At 39.3% G+C, this 13,156-nt stretch overlaps 1 protein-coding gene across 12 annotated transcripts in view; it reads right to left on the reverse strand.

Annotated features, from left to right (window-relative positions):
• Nucleotides 1-13,156, reverse strand: part of LOC106935303 (voltage-dependent N-type calcium channel subunit alpha-1B-like) — a 77,462-nt gene that overhangs the window by 46,263 nt on the left and 18,043 nt on the right. For 10 of the 12 annotated variants that reach the window (XM_015015717.1, XM_015015722.1, XM_015015723.1 and 7 more), the window contains exons 12-18: nucleotides 9,508-9,580; nucleotides 9,216-9,333; nucleotides 7,888-7,955; nucleotides 7,684-7,790; nucleotides 4,895-4,957; nucleotides 1,160-1,723; nucleotides 748-953 (exon numbers count right to left, since the gene is read on the reverse strand). In XM_015015717.1, coding sequence (XP_014871203.1) covers nucleotides 748-953; nucleotides 1,160-1,723; nucleotides 4,895-4,957; nucleotides 7,684-7,790; nucleotides 7,888-7,955; nucleotides 9,216-9,333; nucleotides 9,508-9,580 — 1,199 coding nt within the window. Of the gene's footprint in view, nucleotides 1-747; nucleotides 954-1,159; nucleotides 1,724-3,282; nucleotides 3,331-4,894; nucleotides 4,958-7,683; nucleotides 7,791-7,887; nucleotides 7,956-9,215; nucleotides 9,334-9,507; nucleotides 9,581-13,156 lie in introns of all 12 variants that reach the window. The other 2 variants (XM_015015719.1, XM_015015725.1) reach the window with 2 other exon arrangements.

Below are 13,156 nucleotides of genomic sequence, written 5' to 3' on the forward strand. Positions count from 1 at the left end.
TCAAATGGTTAGCAACTTAGTCAATCTTATAGCTGCAAAGAGTCATGCTAACATTTTCTTATAGTCAAAGCGACAGCAGGTCAGAGTTGAGCTAAGTCCTGCCAAATGTCAAGCTAATAACTTGAGAAGTTGTTCACTTAGCGAGTCAGAACTTAGCTTGACTAGCTGACTTTTGACTGCTAAGCCTAGGAAGAGCCAGATTTACTGCTGCTTATAGTAAATGTGAACTCTACTTAAAACTGACAGTAACGCTAACAGCTACCCTGAATCAAGCTAAAAGCTACCTAGATTCTAGCTAACGGTTCAGAGTCCAACTAATGGCCACTGAAAATCTAGCTAACAGCTACATCAAGTCAAGTGAACAGTAAATCAAACAGCTACTTAATGTAAAGCTAACTGATGCTTAAAGTCAAGCTAATAGCTACCAAGCTAACTGGCACTTGTGGTAAAAGTAAAATATCAGCTCTTAGGAATAAAGCTAATAGCTAGTCACAGTCAAACTAAGAACTTCTCAGATACTAGCTAATGGTGACTAAGTGTTTCGCTAACGGCTACTGAAATTTTAGTTAGCACCTATGCTAAGTCAACAGAACAGCTATTTTAAGTCAGCTTACAGCTAATCAATCATTTAAGAGATAATGTATCTAAAACCTCACTTGAGCACAATTTTTCTTTTTTTCTGTTGAGAAAAAGTCAGGATCATTTTTTACTGAATATGTTTTGTTTTTTGAGAGGTTGTGCCCTCACTGGGAATGATGGTGGTTTCTCCGGGCGGCGCGGTGATGGTGACGGGGATGTGGATGGCGTTGCTGTTCAGGGCGGCCTGGCTGGCTCTGGTCGAGTTCTTCTGGTTGTCGGCATCTTCCTGTTTCTCACTCGGCGTCAGGCTGCTTCGCTTCAGCTGCAACGGACTCCCAGCAAGGCTGTCGTCCTCCGTGTCTGCCTGTCTGTCCCTGGGAAAGCAGTGAAATTAACCTAAATGTAAATGAGCTGAAGAAACTTCTAACCTAAACTCTTCTTCTTTGGTTCAATTTAGTGTGTCAGAAGATCAGATTTAATTATGACATCAGTGGAGTTGGATAGTAACTAGTTACTTGGTTTCTTTTACTTGGAGTAATTTTATTATGAAGTATTTCTCCTCTTAATCGTCTGGACTCACCTCTGGATGCGTGAGGAGCGCAGCTTCTTCTCTCCGTTGTCTCCTCTCCCTTTCCCGTCGTCTTGCGCTCCGTTCGTCAGCGGCCCGTTTCCTTCCTTCGGCGTGCGGCGGGAGCGGTGGTGCCGATGGCCTCGCTCCTCCTCCGGTGACCCGTTTTGTGGGCGGAGCCTCTCCCTGTCCTGGGCGGCGTCGGCGTTGTGCTCCCTGCTGCGGCCGTGGTGGCTGTGGCGCCGGACCGCCTGGCCGTCGCCGCCGTCCCCGTTCCGGTCCCGGTGGTGGTGGCGCCTCCTGGAGTGGAAGCTGTCCCGGACGCCGGGCCCGGCCGCCTCCTCCGGCGCGCCGGCTCGGGTCTGGTCGCCGTTCTTGTCCTCCAGGACGAGCGGCCGGTCGGTGTGCGTCTTCATGTCGGGGTGCAGGTGGAGGGCGCTGGAGGCGGCGAGGCGCTCGTCCGGGTCCAGCTCGTTGAACAGCGCCTCGGTGCTCGTCTTCATGTTGTGCTTCCTCAGCTGGTTGGTCCGCTGCTCCCACACCGACATGCTCTTAGCAGATCGCTGCTGCTCCTTGCTGCAAGCATCCAACCAAAACACGGTGAGTAAATCTCAGGTTCTGGTGAGTTCTGATGGGCCGGAGCCATGACATCTGAGGCTGACACATTCCCAGAGAAGCGTCTGGACGAGCAGAAACAGCAGATTTAGGTCGATGGATGGCGAGTTAAACGATCACATGAAGAGGAAAATGAAGAAACATTTTCACTGATTAGATGTAGCTAAGAGAGCGCTAACGCTAAGGCTAACGCTAAGGCTACGTTCACACAGCAGGAAAACCTGAATCTGGCTTTTTCACACCAGTCTGAACCGAAGTTAATGTACTTAATTAAATTAATGAAATAAAGGCTATTATAGCTAACTAAGGCTAACAAAATAAGTATCATAATGGTCAGTTATCATTATTATAGTCTATGCTTTACGCTGCGTTTCCCTACCAAGATGGCCGATCACTTCCAGTTCTGACTTGTGGGAGCAATGTATTATCAATATGAACTACCACACAAAAAAATAAAATGGGAATTGAGTGAAAAGACCTGCTGTGTGAACGCAGCCTAATGGTCTGATATATGGATCCCAGTGAGTTCCAGCTGAATAATGGAAAAACAGTAAATCTGTCACCTTGGTTTATAATCTCACTTCCAGTTTAGTAAAATGTCCTCAGGTCGGATTTTACTGATGTTCTTAATGTAAGTGGTAAAAACTAAGTCCATCCCATAATACTGTAGCTGATTAACTTGATGGTCCTGCGTTTGGTATCATTGACCCATTGATGACCCAGTTTGAGACAAACCTCTGCTGTTGGACAGCCTAAAATCTGACTCTGGAATATTTTACATTTCCCATAAAAGACGTCCAGTTTCCACAATGTGCCTCTTTTTTAACTGCTTAAAAATAAAAAACGATGTGGAGAGAAAACTGGATAAAACAGGAGAGGTCATGGCCACAGTTTGGTAACATTTTAGATATTTAGCGCAAAACTAATCAATAATTATCGACATTGGCTGATATGAAACGTATCATGATACGTTGTTCAGCCTTACTGTTCTTTTGTGAAGAGTCTTATGAGACTCTTAGGCTGCTTTATGATTTTTTCTTTTCACTGTTGAGTCAGTTCTGTCATGGTTTATTTGTGCAGGATTTTCCTGTTTGTTGTGGTGTACCCCAGGGATCCATGTTGGGTCCCATGTTGTTTTGGAAGGAACCTCCAGGATCCATTTTCAGTAAGCCGTGTAACAGGAGTAACAAGGTGGCCTGATAAAACTCCTGCTTATGATTGTATCTGCTGAGGATAAATTAATGACATGCATTCGATGAGCAGCACGTCTGCTGCTTTCACCCCTACATGTAATGGAAGAAATAAGGTTGTGCTTAATTTTTAACAACATTCATTGGAGAGATATTTCATGTAAGAGATCTGTTACATGATGTTTGATGAGAAAAATAAACAATTTGCATACATGCATTTTTCCTCCAAGAAAACAAGAGGCAAGAAAAATCAGATGATTTAAACTATGTTAGCAGTCCAGACTGTCTGTAAGGCATGACTGTACATGGAACCGTTGTCTATATGGTCACCTGTATTTCAAGATATGTCGAGTGGGGGAGCAGTAGACTGTATAACTCCTAAAAGACACACAGACAGAGAAAAGACAGGAACCAGACAGACAGGTCAAACACACACAGACAGGGAGCTTTGGTACGGCTGCACTGGACAACGACACTGACAGGACTGGAGCGGTCATTTATAAGAAATAACGCATAAAACTATAGGAGAACCTGTATAAATATTTTTATTTCATAAACAAAATTAAGCCTTTTTTACAGATTTATGTCAATAATTAGAATAAGGCTGGATGACAAACCAATAACAATATATAATGTGTCTAATATTCAATATTCAATCTATGGAATATAGTATTTTGGGGAGATGTGTACAGAGGAAAGACTTTTGCTAAACAAAGTTGCTGGAATCAACAGACTCACTCGCTCTTTGGTTGCCTAGCAACGACCTGCTGGGTGAGAAGCAGTTTCAAGTCCCCCCCCCCCTCTGGTTACCTAGCAACGGCATTCTGAGTAACTGACGCAGCAACAGTTTCAAGGTTCCCCCAACTCTGGTTACCTAGCAACGGCGTTCTGAGTAACTGATGCAGCAACAGTTTCAAGTTTCCCCCAACTCGGGTTTCCTAGCAACGGCGTTCTGAGTAACTGACGCAGCAACAGTTTCAAGTTTCCTCACTGCGCCTCATAAAAGCTTAGAAATAAAAAATAACGTCATGAAAAGAAAACTGGATAAAACAGGAAAGATCATGGCAGCAGAAATTTAAAACAAAAACTAATTGATAATTATCAATAGACTGTTATGAAACACTTATAGTGAAATGTTTGTCAGCCATATTGTACAGCTATAATTTGGAAGATTATCAAATAGCTTCTTTCAGGAATTCAAGAGTAATTTATTACTTTTACAGAGTGAGAATTATTTCAAATAATTATGATAATTGTGGATTATAGTTAATGAAAACCCCAAAATTTACTTTCTGTTTCCTTTGGTACTTTTGCAGTGATTGTGAAGGGCATAACAAACCATTTCTTTAAAAAAATCCTTTCTAATTTTCTCAGAAACTGGATTCTAGATTTTTATGAGCTATGTCATATACAATTTAAACTTTTTGAAATGAAGTATTTGAGCAAATAATGGTTTTCCAATGCTCCACTGTGACCAACAAAGAGCAGATTACCGATATCAGAGCGGCTCCTTGGTTACTTTATCCCACCATCATGTCACGGCAAACACACTGGAAATGTCAAACTACTTTTGCTGACAGCAATGCTGGGAAATGAAGCTTTTATAAACAAATTACTGGGATCAGAGCGCACAGAGCAGAGGAATTACTGGAGACACCAACAACGATGAGCTGCAGAAACACTAGTTACTGTCACTTTACACTCCAAGCCCACCTCTTTATGTAATGAACTAAACACAACATTTTGTTCCTTCTAGCGAGATTAAAGTTAGCTTTTGAAAGTCTAAAACAGCAGAGAACAAGTAGGAGAGGGAAAGATTCATTTTAAGAACAGGATAAAGTGTCGATGGTAAAATGGGAGGAATTAAGCGATGGAGAGAGAATAAAGGACAATAGGAAGGAAAGAAAGGAAGGAGCAGAAAATTGAGAGAGCGATAACTCACGGTGACTGAATGCTGGTGACGGACGACCTGCGAGAGAGTGCATCTCGATTTTGCTTTACAAAACTGTACATGCAGAACAAAAACAAAAGGAAAAGAATGAGACGAGAGATGTGGACGGGACAGGTGGACGGTGTGTTGGCCTGTCGGTGCCGTCCACCTGTCCCTCCACTCCATGATTCACACAGTTTCTATGAAGCTGCTCTGAAAACACAACCTGAGCCAAACCCGGAACGACTCGACAAAAAACAAAAACCATCCAGGAGTTTCATTCCAGAGAAGGAAGATTTCAAAACGGGCAAACGGCTTTGAATCTTTTTGCTTTGCTACTAAAACTAAACATTCATCTGGAGCTTCTGGTATGACAAAAATATTAGGACCATCGTAGGTAGAAATAAAACAAAAAAACAAACGTGGAACTTACTTCGTGAGTAATCTCAGACGTTTTCTAAAATAAAAAAAGTTTGAACGGACAAAAATCTTGAGCTTTTGGAAATAGGATTAGCACCATAGTAAAGCTAACTGCTACATGGCATTATTGTTAGCACTCCAGTTGAGCTAGCTGCACCAAGAAGTTCGGATAAGCACTGTACCAAAGCCAACTGCTACATGAAATTATTGTTAGCATTCTAGTACAGCTAGCTGCAGCAAGAAGCTAGGTTAAGCACTGTAGTAAAGCTAACTGCAACAAGACGTTAATGTTAGGAGCTAATTGTAGCAGCACCAAAGCTAACTGCTACATGACATCATTGTTAGCACGCCAGTTGAGCTAGCTGCAGCAAGAAGTTATGATAAACACTGCAGCCTAGCTAACTGCTACATGATGTTATTGACTGAGTACAAAAAGGATTAGCCATGTAGCAAAGCTAAATGTTACAGGAAGTTATTAATAGCACTCATGAACAGATAGTTGGCAGCTTAATCTAGGATTAGCATCCCCGATGCCAAATTCAGAATATTTGCACCACATTATGATATCAACATTTCCAAAAACTCCTGGATTAATACTTTACTGCAGTGTGAGATGGAAAAGGATTTGGGAATGAAACCCTGAGTTTTTATCAACAGGAATCAAACAAAATCTGTGCAGTTCAAACAAACCAAAACCACAAGCCTTTTAGCATAGCGGTCAACAACCAAAGGAAATATTTCTGACATGCAGGAACCAAACGCACAACATCACACAACAACAAAGGAGAACGACTGGGAAGCCAAACATCTGGAGATGTTCAGCACTGATCAGCTGCCGGGTCTAAATGACGTCATTCACAGTGGGGAGAACAGCAATTAAGGAGCAAAGATGATCAATTAGTCGCATGAGTAAACGGCTCATAATAATAATAATAATAATAATAATAATAATAATATAAAAGCTGGGGAAAGATTAAAACTGAAAATTAGCGAATGCTTGTTTTTATGTGATCAGGTTAGATGACATGAGGCAAGTTGGCTCCTATTTTTACCGTAGCTTCTCTATTAAGTGAGCAAATTCTCCTAGTAGGCAGTTAATCTTTACAGGCTCTGTCTGGGGGCCAATTGGGCCCTACGAACGATTCTGGGAGGCTCTTAGTCAAGAACAACCTGAAACCAGGTCAGTAACGACCTGACCTGGTCTGGTCGTTACTGTTGTCAATATGCATGTTGTCCATGCATATTGACAACAATATGCATGGAAAAAAATGAGAAGTGAATTTCTGCCTAAAAAATCTTAATTTCAGAAATGTCCAAGAGAAACAAGAACATTTCTGAGTCAGAAAAATCAAACATTTGTTATAGAATTCAGAAATGTTGAGACTACTCAGAAATTTTCTAGAAAAAATTAAAATAATAAAGAAAAATTAAATTTTGAGACTGAGCACAAAGATTTTTGAGAAAAAGAATTGAGAAATTTCAGTTTGAAAAGTTGAACATTTACTAGAAAAAACTGAAAATTTGAGATTGAGCTAAAAAAAATCATAGAAAAAGGATTAAAATTTCCGAGTTTCAACGTAGAACTGGCAGAAAAAATAACATAAAATTTGAGATTAGTGTCAGATTTCTTTTAGAATGAAAACTTTAAAAAATTGGGAGAACTTTAAAACGTAAAAAAAAAAGAAATTTAACTTTTGAAACTATTCTTTGACATTTTGAAGAGTTATTTCAAACTCAGATAATATTTTTCCAAGAAATTTTCTGAAATTAATAAAAAAAAGTTTTTGGCAGACATGTACTTCCATATTACAATATGCTGTTGTACAAAATTCACTGAGGAAACTTTGTGGACATTTTTTCTCTGTTCCTTTGGAAGCGACATAAATCTGAACAGTTTTTATTTTGTCATTTTCATGGAAATAGTTTGATGTGATTTTGTCTCACAAAACTCACTATAGCTTTATTAATATACTGTAATAACATTTGCAATATTATTTATCTGCAAAACAAATTTCATCCTGATATTTTTGTGCATATTTCGCATCTTAAAGCAAACAGTGGAATATCTGTAGAACTGGGAGCAACAAATAGGAGTGAAAAAAAAATCCTCTTTCACTGGTTTTTAGTAAAATGTTAATTAAGCTCAGCAGCAAAACAAACAATTAGCCGAAAGCTGTTAGTAGAAACCCAGTGCTTCCTTAATTGCAGATAAAGTTGGAGAAGACAACAGCCAGAGCAAAACGGGGAGAAGATGAGGAGAAATGCAACAAACAAAAACTCGTTTCTGAGACGGAGAGGGGAAAACATCCAGAGAGAGAAATATAGAGAAACAAACATATTTCCCTCCATTTTGGGAGCAAACAGAGCGAGAAGAAACTTACGCAGCGATGGAAATGTTGGCGGCTGACATCGGGCTGACTTCTTTTACTTCCAGAGCTTTCTGCAGAGCGAGCTTCTTATTGGCTGCTTCCTCCTGCTCCTCTTCATCCTGCCAGCCCAGAGCCCAGGTTTCATGTCTCAGCTGAATATCATGAGGAAAATATAAACCACTTCCTGTTGGTCTGGGTGATTTTTGAGCAGCCCACCTTCGTCAGCTCTTGGGCGTTGGCGAGGTTATCAACAGCGATGGCCAAGAAGACGTTCAGCAGAGTGTCTGAAGCACAACTTTCAGGAAAAATATACACATAGTGGCAAAATATATTTTAAAAAAATCACTTTATTTCCACTAACCGTAATAATGGACAACTTAATCTGCATTTATTAGATTTGACAGACAATAGGAGTTACAGTTGAGTGACAAGTTCAGAAAGTTGGTGTGAAATCAGTGATTATTTGATACACATGTGACAAAATTGCATTTTCATGACTCCTACACGATGCTTCTGCCAGTAATATTGCATGTGGAGTATGATATGTATTCACAATATGAGAAATAAACAAATCTGTGTGAGAAATTACTAAACCTCAACCGTCAGTTTTGGCCTTGCAAACAGCATCAGGACTCCAGCACTCTGCGCAAAATTTATCAGTTTTAATGACTGTAGGACAAGTGAATTAGAAATATTATTTTCTTCCTCATTCTGCATATGGCAAACCTTCTTCATCTCTTTTAACACAAATCGAAAGTTTTGCTTTTTGAATTTGAACTGCTTTCTTCAGTCTAACCTTCTATGTGCAACTTGGAGGCGTGCGCGCTTCTTTTGAGATCAATCTCAGAAATTTCCTAGAAAAAAACAAGAACATTTCTGAGTTTGAAAAGTCAAAAATTTGCTAGAAAAAAAAAATTATATTTTTTTTATTATTCTCAGGAATTCTCCAGAAAGTACTTGAAAATTCCTGAATTTGAAAAGTCAAACATTTGCAATAAAAACTTTATTTTCTAGAAAATATCATTTTAGAGTTTGAAAAGTTGAAAATTTGCCAGAAAAACCCACTAACTTTTGATATTAATCTCAGACATTTTAGGAAAAAAGAACTTGGAAATATATGAGTTAGGAAAATCAAAAATGTTTGACTTTTGAGACTTGGAGCCTTTTAGGTTGAAATATGCAGTTCGATTAATCTGGGTTATGTAATATTCATATTAGTCGCCATCGTTAACGTTTACATCTCTTGTAGCATGTTAAGATATTAACATACATTGGGAATCAATATAGTTGAATTTACACTGTAGCTCTTTTGCATTAGCTTAGCATTACATTAGTCTAATGCTAAAGTAGAAGCAAACGCCACCATGTTGGTACGTAGCACAGAAATGTTGCTAAGTATGCTTTAGCATTAGCTTATACCAACCTAATGTTTATGATTAATGCTTGAGTGTTAGCACAGCTATCAGCTAACTTTTCAGCTATTTTTGCCTCATATTTGTTTTGCTCTCCCTTCATAAGTTCTGCTGTTGCACCGAAGAGGATACAGTTTCCAAAGAGCGTGAGGACGATGAAGTAGATGGAGGAGAACATCCCACGGTGAACGCCGCCATGAGACTCGATGCCGTGGTACATGACGGCGTTCCAGTCCTCGCCGGTCAGGATCTGAGGAAAACGCAGGCTGTGGATTAAATCATCACTTCACAGAGCAAAGGGGGATGAGCACAGGCTAATTGAAGGATTATCACAGAGCTCATCTGGGGAAAAAAGAGATTATTTTAAGCTAATTTGAATTCAGATAAAGAGCTTTGTTTGGCCAGTTTTCTGTGGTTGTTTTACCTGGAACACAGTGAGGATGGCTGCTGGGAAGGTATCAAAGTTTGTTGTTGGTGTCTCATCTTCAAAGTTAAACCTGGAAAATCAGAAACGCTTCATTAAAAACAAAATCACAAAGCTAAAAAACCAAACAAAAAACATAAATATGTAGTTTTTCTGTGTCTGTGGGATATAAAACTTCTTCAGGTCTTCAGAAACAAAACTTTAAAATGTTTTCCAAACATTTTTGTTGCTTAAACAATTAAAAACTAATCAGTTTTAAAAGAATAATATGAAAAAGCCAATAAAATAATTATTGTGCTTGTTGCTTTGCACATGTTTTTCTTCCTTCCACTTAATTTTTTTTTTCTGTATGTAGTGCAACTGGTGACTTTTCTAAATGTTAATGGCGCCCTTGAAGCCATGGCCTCCCGGGTGGAGAGCCATACTGCCCATATTAGGAACCACTAATGGTTCTACATAAAAAATCTTTGTTTTATTGGAGTTTTGTATCATTTTAATTTTCTGAGTTATTGTGTTTTGACTCTTAGCTGAAATTGTCAATGTTAGCAAAAATAAAAGCTTGAAATGATGTTTGGTGAAGCAAATTTAATTGCAAAAAAAAAAAATCTCTTCAGTTATGTTTAAAAAAAATATACGAAATATTTAGTTAGTTAGCTAAAGATTTCTGTCCAAGCAAAATATTTTGCTTGGAAAATGAATATTTATGTTGGATATGAATATTTAGACAACTAAATAGTTTACAAACCAAATATTTAGCTATGAAGTAAACTAAATATTTAGCTTGAAAATTTGATATTTAAATGACAAACATTTAGTTGGTGACTGAATATTTAGTTTGACATTTATAAATGTGTGAATAAAAAGGTGAAACACTGAGAAATAAAACCAATTTCTTCTCTTTATGTCAGGTTAAATAAACCCAAAAATTGCTGCTCATTTTTTACAGTGCAACTTTAGTTTCTTGAAATTACTTCCAACACGGTTTTAACATTATTCCACATATAGTTATTTTTTTAAGTGCAGCAGAGGACTAAACTCATTTAAGATAAAATAAAGTGTTTAAAGTCCTGGTGGGTTTTCACAGCGATGGATTAAACATTCTCCTTCTCGGTTGCATCCCTCCATCGCCTTTCCGTTTATTCCCACCTTCCCTCCATTCCTCCCGTTCTTCTTCTTCTTCTCTTCGGGGATTAGCAGCGCCGAGCGGCGAGCGCCTTGCTCTGTTTATCCTGATAATGGGGATTGGGAGCGCGACCACGGAGACTCCATTACCTCCACCCGGGGAACCGGAGTCACACGACGCTCAGTTTGTTCCCAGCAGCTTCATCTAATCCCGAACACAACGGCAGCAGGTTCTTATTTTTTATCGTGAACCAACCGGAGGAGGCGGCTTAAAGCCGAGCGGTTCTGGATTTACAGGAGGAGGACGGACGCAGAGCGAGAGTCCGATGATTCGGACCAGCAGTGGTTCTGTAGAGCAGCTGGGAGGAAAAACCGTTCTTTAGGTTCCACTGAATGCTGAGCAAGTTTAACATCATACAGATATTTGATTTATAGATATTTGATTTACAGATATTTGATTTACAGATATTTGATTTATAGATATTTGATTTACAGATATTTGATTTATAGATATTTGATTTATAGATATTTGATTTATAGATATTTTCATATTGGTTGAATCAATGAAACCCAGGAGACAAAATGAGAAAAATACAGACTTTGCTTCACAGCAATGATACATCCATCCATCCATCCATCCATCCATCCATCCATCCATCCATCCAACCATCCATCCATCCATCCATCCATCCATCCATCCATCCATCCATCCATCCATCCATCCATCCATCCATCCATCCAACCAAATTCTGACCCTTCAGTCTAAATGCTTCAGATCAAATCGACACATTTCCTGTTTCCTGCTTCCAGGTTTGACATGTTGACCGTTCAGAGATCCTGTTACTGGTTTGCAACCAGTGGATGTTTCATCTGCTGCCCAGTCAACTCTGAACTCCGACAAGCTCCAGCTTACTGGACATTCAGACCGTCCAACCGGCAACAACAACGTCAGTTAAATCTACTTTATTTTCGATGTTGATACTGAATCTAAGGGTTGCCGTCATGTGATTAGCATGAAAACAAAACATTTGGCATTTTTCCAAAGGTTTGGAAGGACTGATCACCACAGATCAACATATTTTCTTTTTTATCCTTTTAACTAAATGCCAAATCTTTAAGATGCCAAACGCCGAAATGTCAAACTGAAAGCAATCCAACTGAAACTCAGAGTAAACAGTTTGAGCGCAGCAGTCTGTGATTTATCTCTGGCTGTAAACATAAGAACAGCAAGTCTGCTGAGAACCACCGAGTCAGAGCAAATCGACAAAGACGCTCTGAAGCTGGAATCAGAAAAACAAATCGTTGCTTCAGACATTTTCTTCCTCTCCAAACGCAGCTCGTGTCCACGGAGTCTCAGCAGGGAAACGGCTCTCTGCTGCTCATTTTCAATTCTCACCATTTAGCCCAGAGAGAGCAGAAACATTCGGAAGAAAAAGGTTGTTTTCCCTTTGTTACACCACAGCTGACAGAGAACAGACTATTTTTAGGTAACTCACAAGATGAGTCATGATCTTTGCTCAGGAACATTAAAAAAACAACACAAGATGCTACTTTACACACTGAACAGGAGTTCAGTCCAGAGAAAGACGAGGAAATAATTGATTAGAGGAAGTGTGTTCAGCCCGATACGCTCAGCTAACTACACACGTCTCGTTGGTGTCAGACTCATCTCACACATGTCCATCAGCAGACAGCCAAGTAACGCTAATGATGTCGCAGAATTAAGCCGGGAACCATGGCAACGGCCTGCTGTCCCAAAGCGCAACGACGCGCGGGGCCGACAGTCACTGGGAGAAAATACGACCAACAACAAGATGGCAGCTGGAGCTTCAGACTTCAGAGGCAAAATATTATTATTATTTAGTTTCCCTTTGGGATCAATAAAGGATTATTGATTTTGAATACATAGTTCCCATGTGATGTCACATTCCTGGAGCTTTGTGACTGACAGCCATCTTGGTAGGCAGTTGCTATGACAACAATAAAAAGATGGCGTGGATCACTTTCGTATTTAATTTCCCTTTCAAGAAAAATTCAAAAAATATATTTTTGAATTTCAATTGAATTTGAAAATAAAAGACCTGGGAGAGATTTTTTTTGCTAAAGTCTTGAGACTTGACTGATCTAATCTTAGCAGCAGATTTTACTTTATGTAATGGAGAGTGAAAGGATGTTGGTACAGACATTTTATTGTGAAAGGATGCAAATTATTTTTAGTCAGTGATGTTGTTGGATGGTAAAGGCTACGCTAACTGTAGCTTTGTAATAATGACCATATGAATGTTATTCCAACCGAACCTTAAATGGATCATTTCAGAAGGAAATAAACATAAATTACATTCAACATTCTCTCGATGTCGAAGCTAGCTTGCATTGCAAGCACTCTTTAAGCTGGAAATATCAAAATAAAAGCACTTCCTGTCCCATTCAATCAGAAGTTAGTTTTATCCAGTTTTCTCTTCATGTTGTTTTTTACTTTTAAGCGGTTTTGAGGCGCAGTGGGGAAACTTCAAACTGCATCACTTAC

Source organism: Poecilia latipinna, unplaced genomic scaffold, assembly GCF_001443285.1.
Source record: "Poecilia latipinna isolate Pla-1442-1.1 unplaced genomic scaffold, P_latipinna-1.0 Scaffold1944, whole genome shotgun sequence".
Classification (NCBI taxonomy): Eukaryota; Metazoa; Chordata; class Actinopteri; order Cyprinodontiformes; family Poeciliidae; genus Poecilia; species Poecilia latipinna.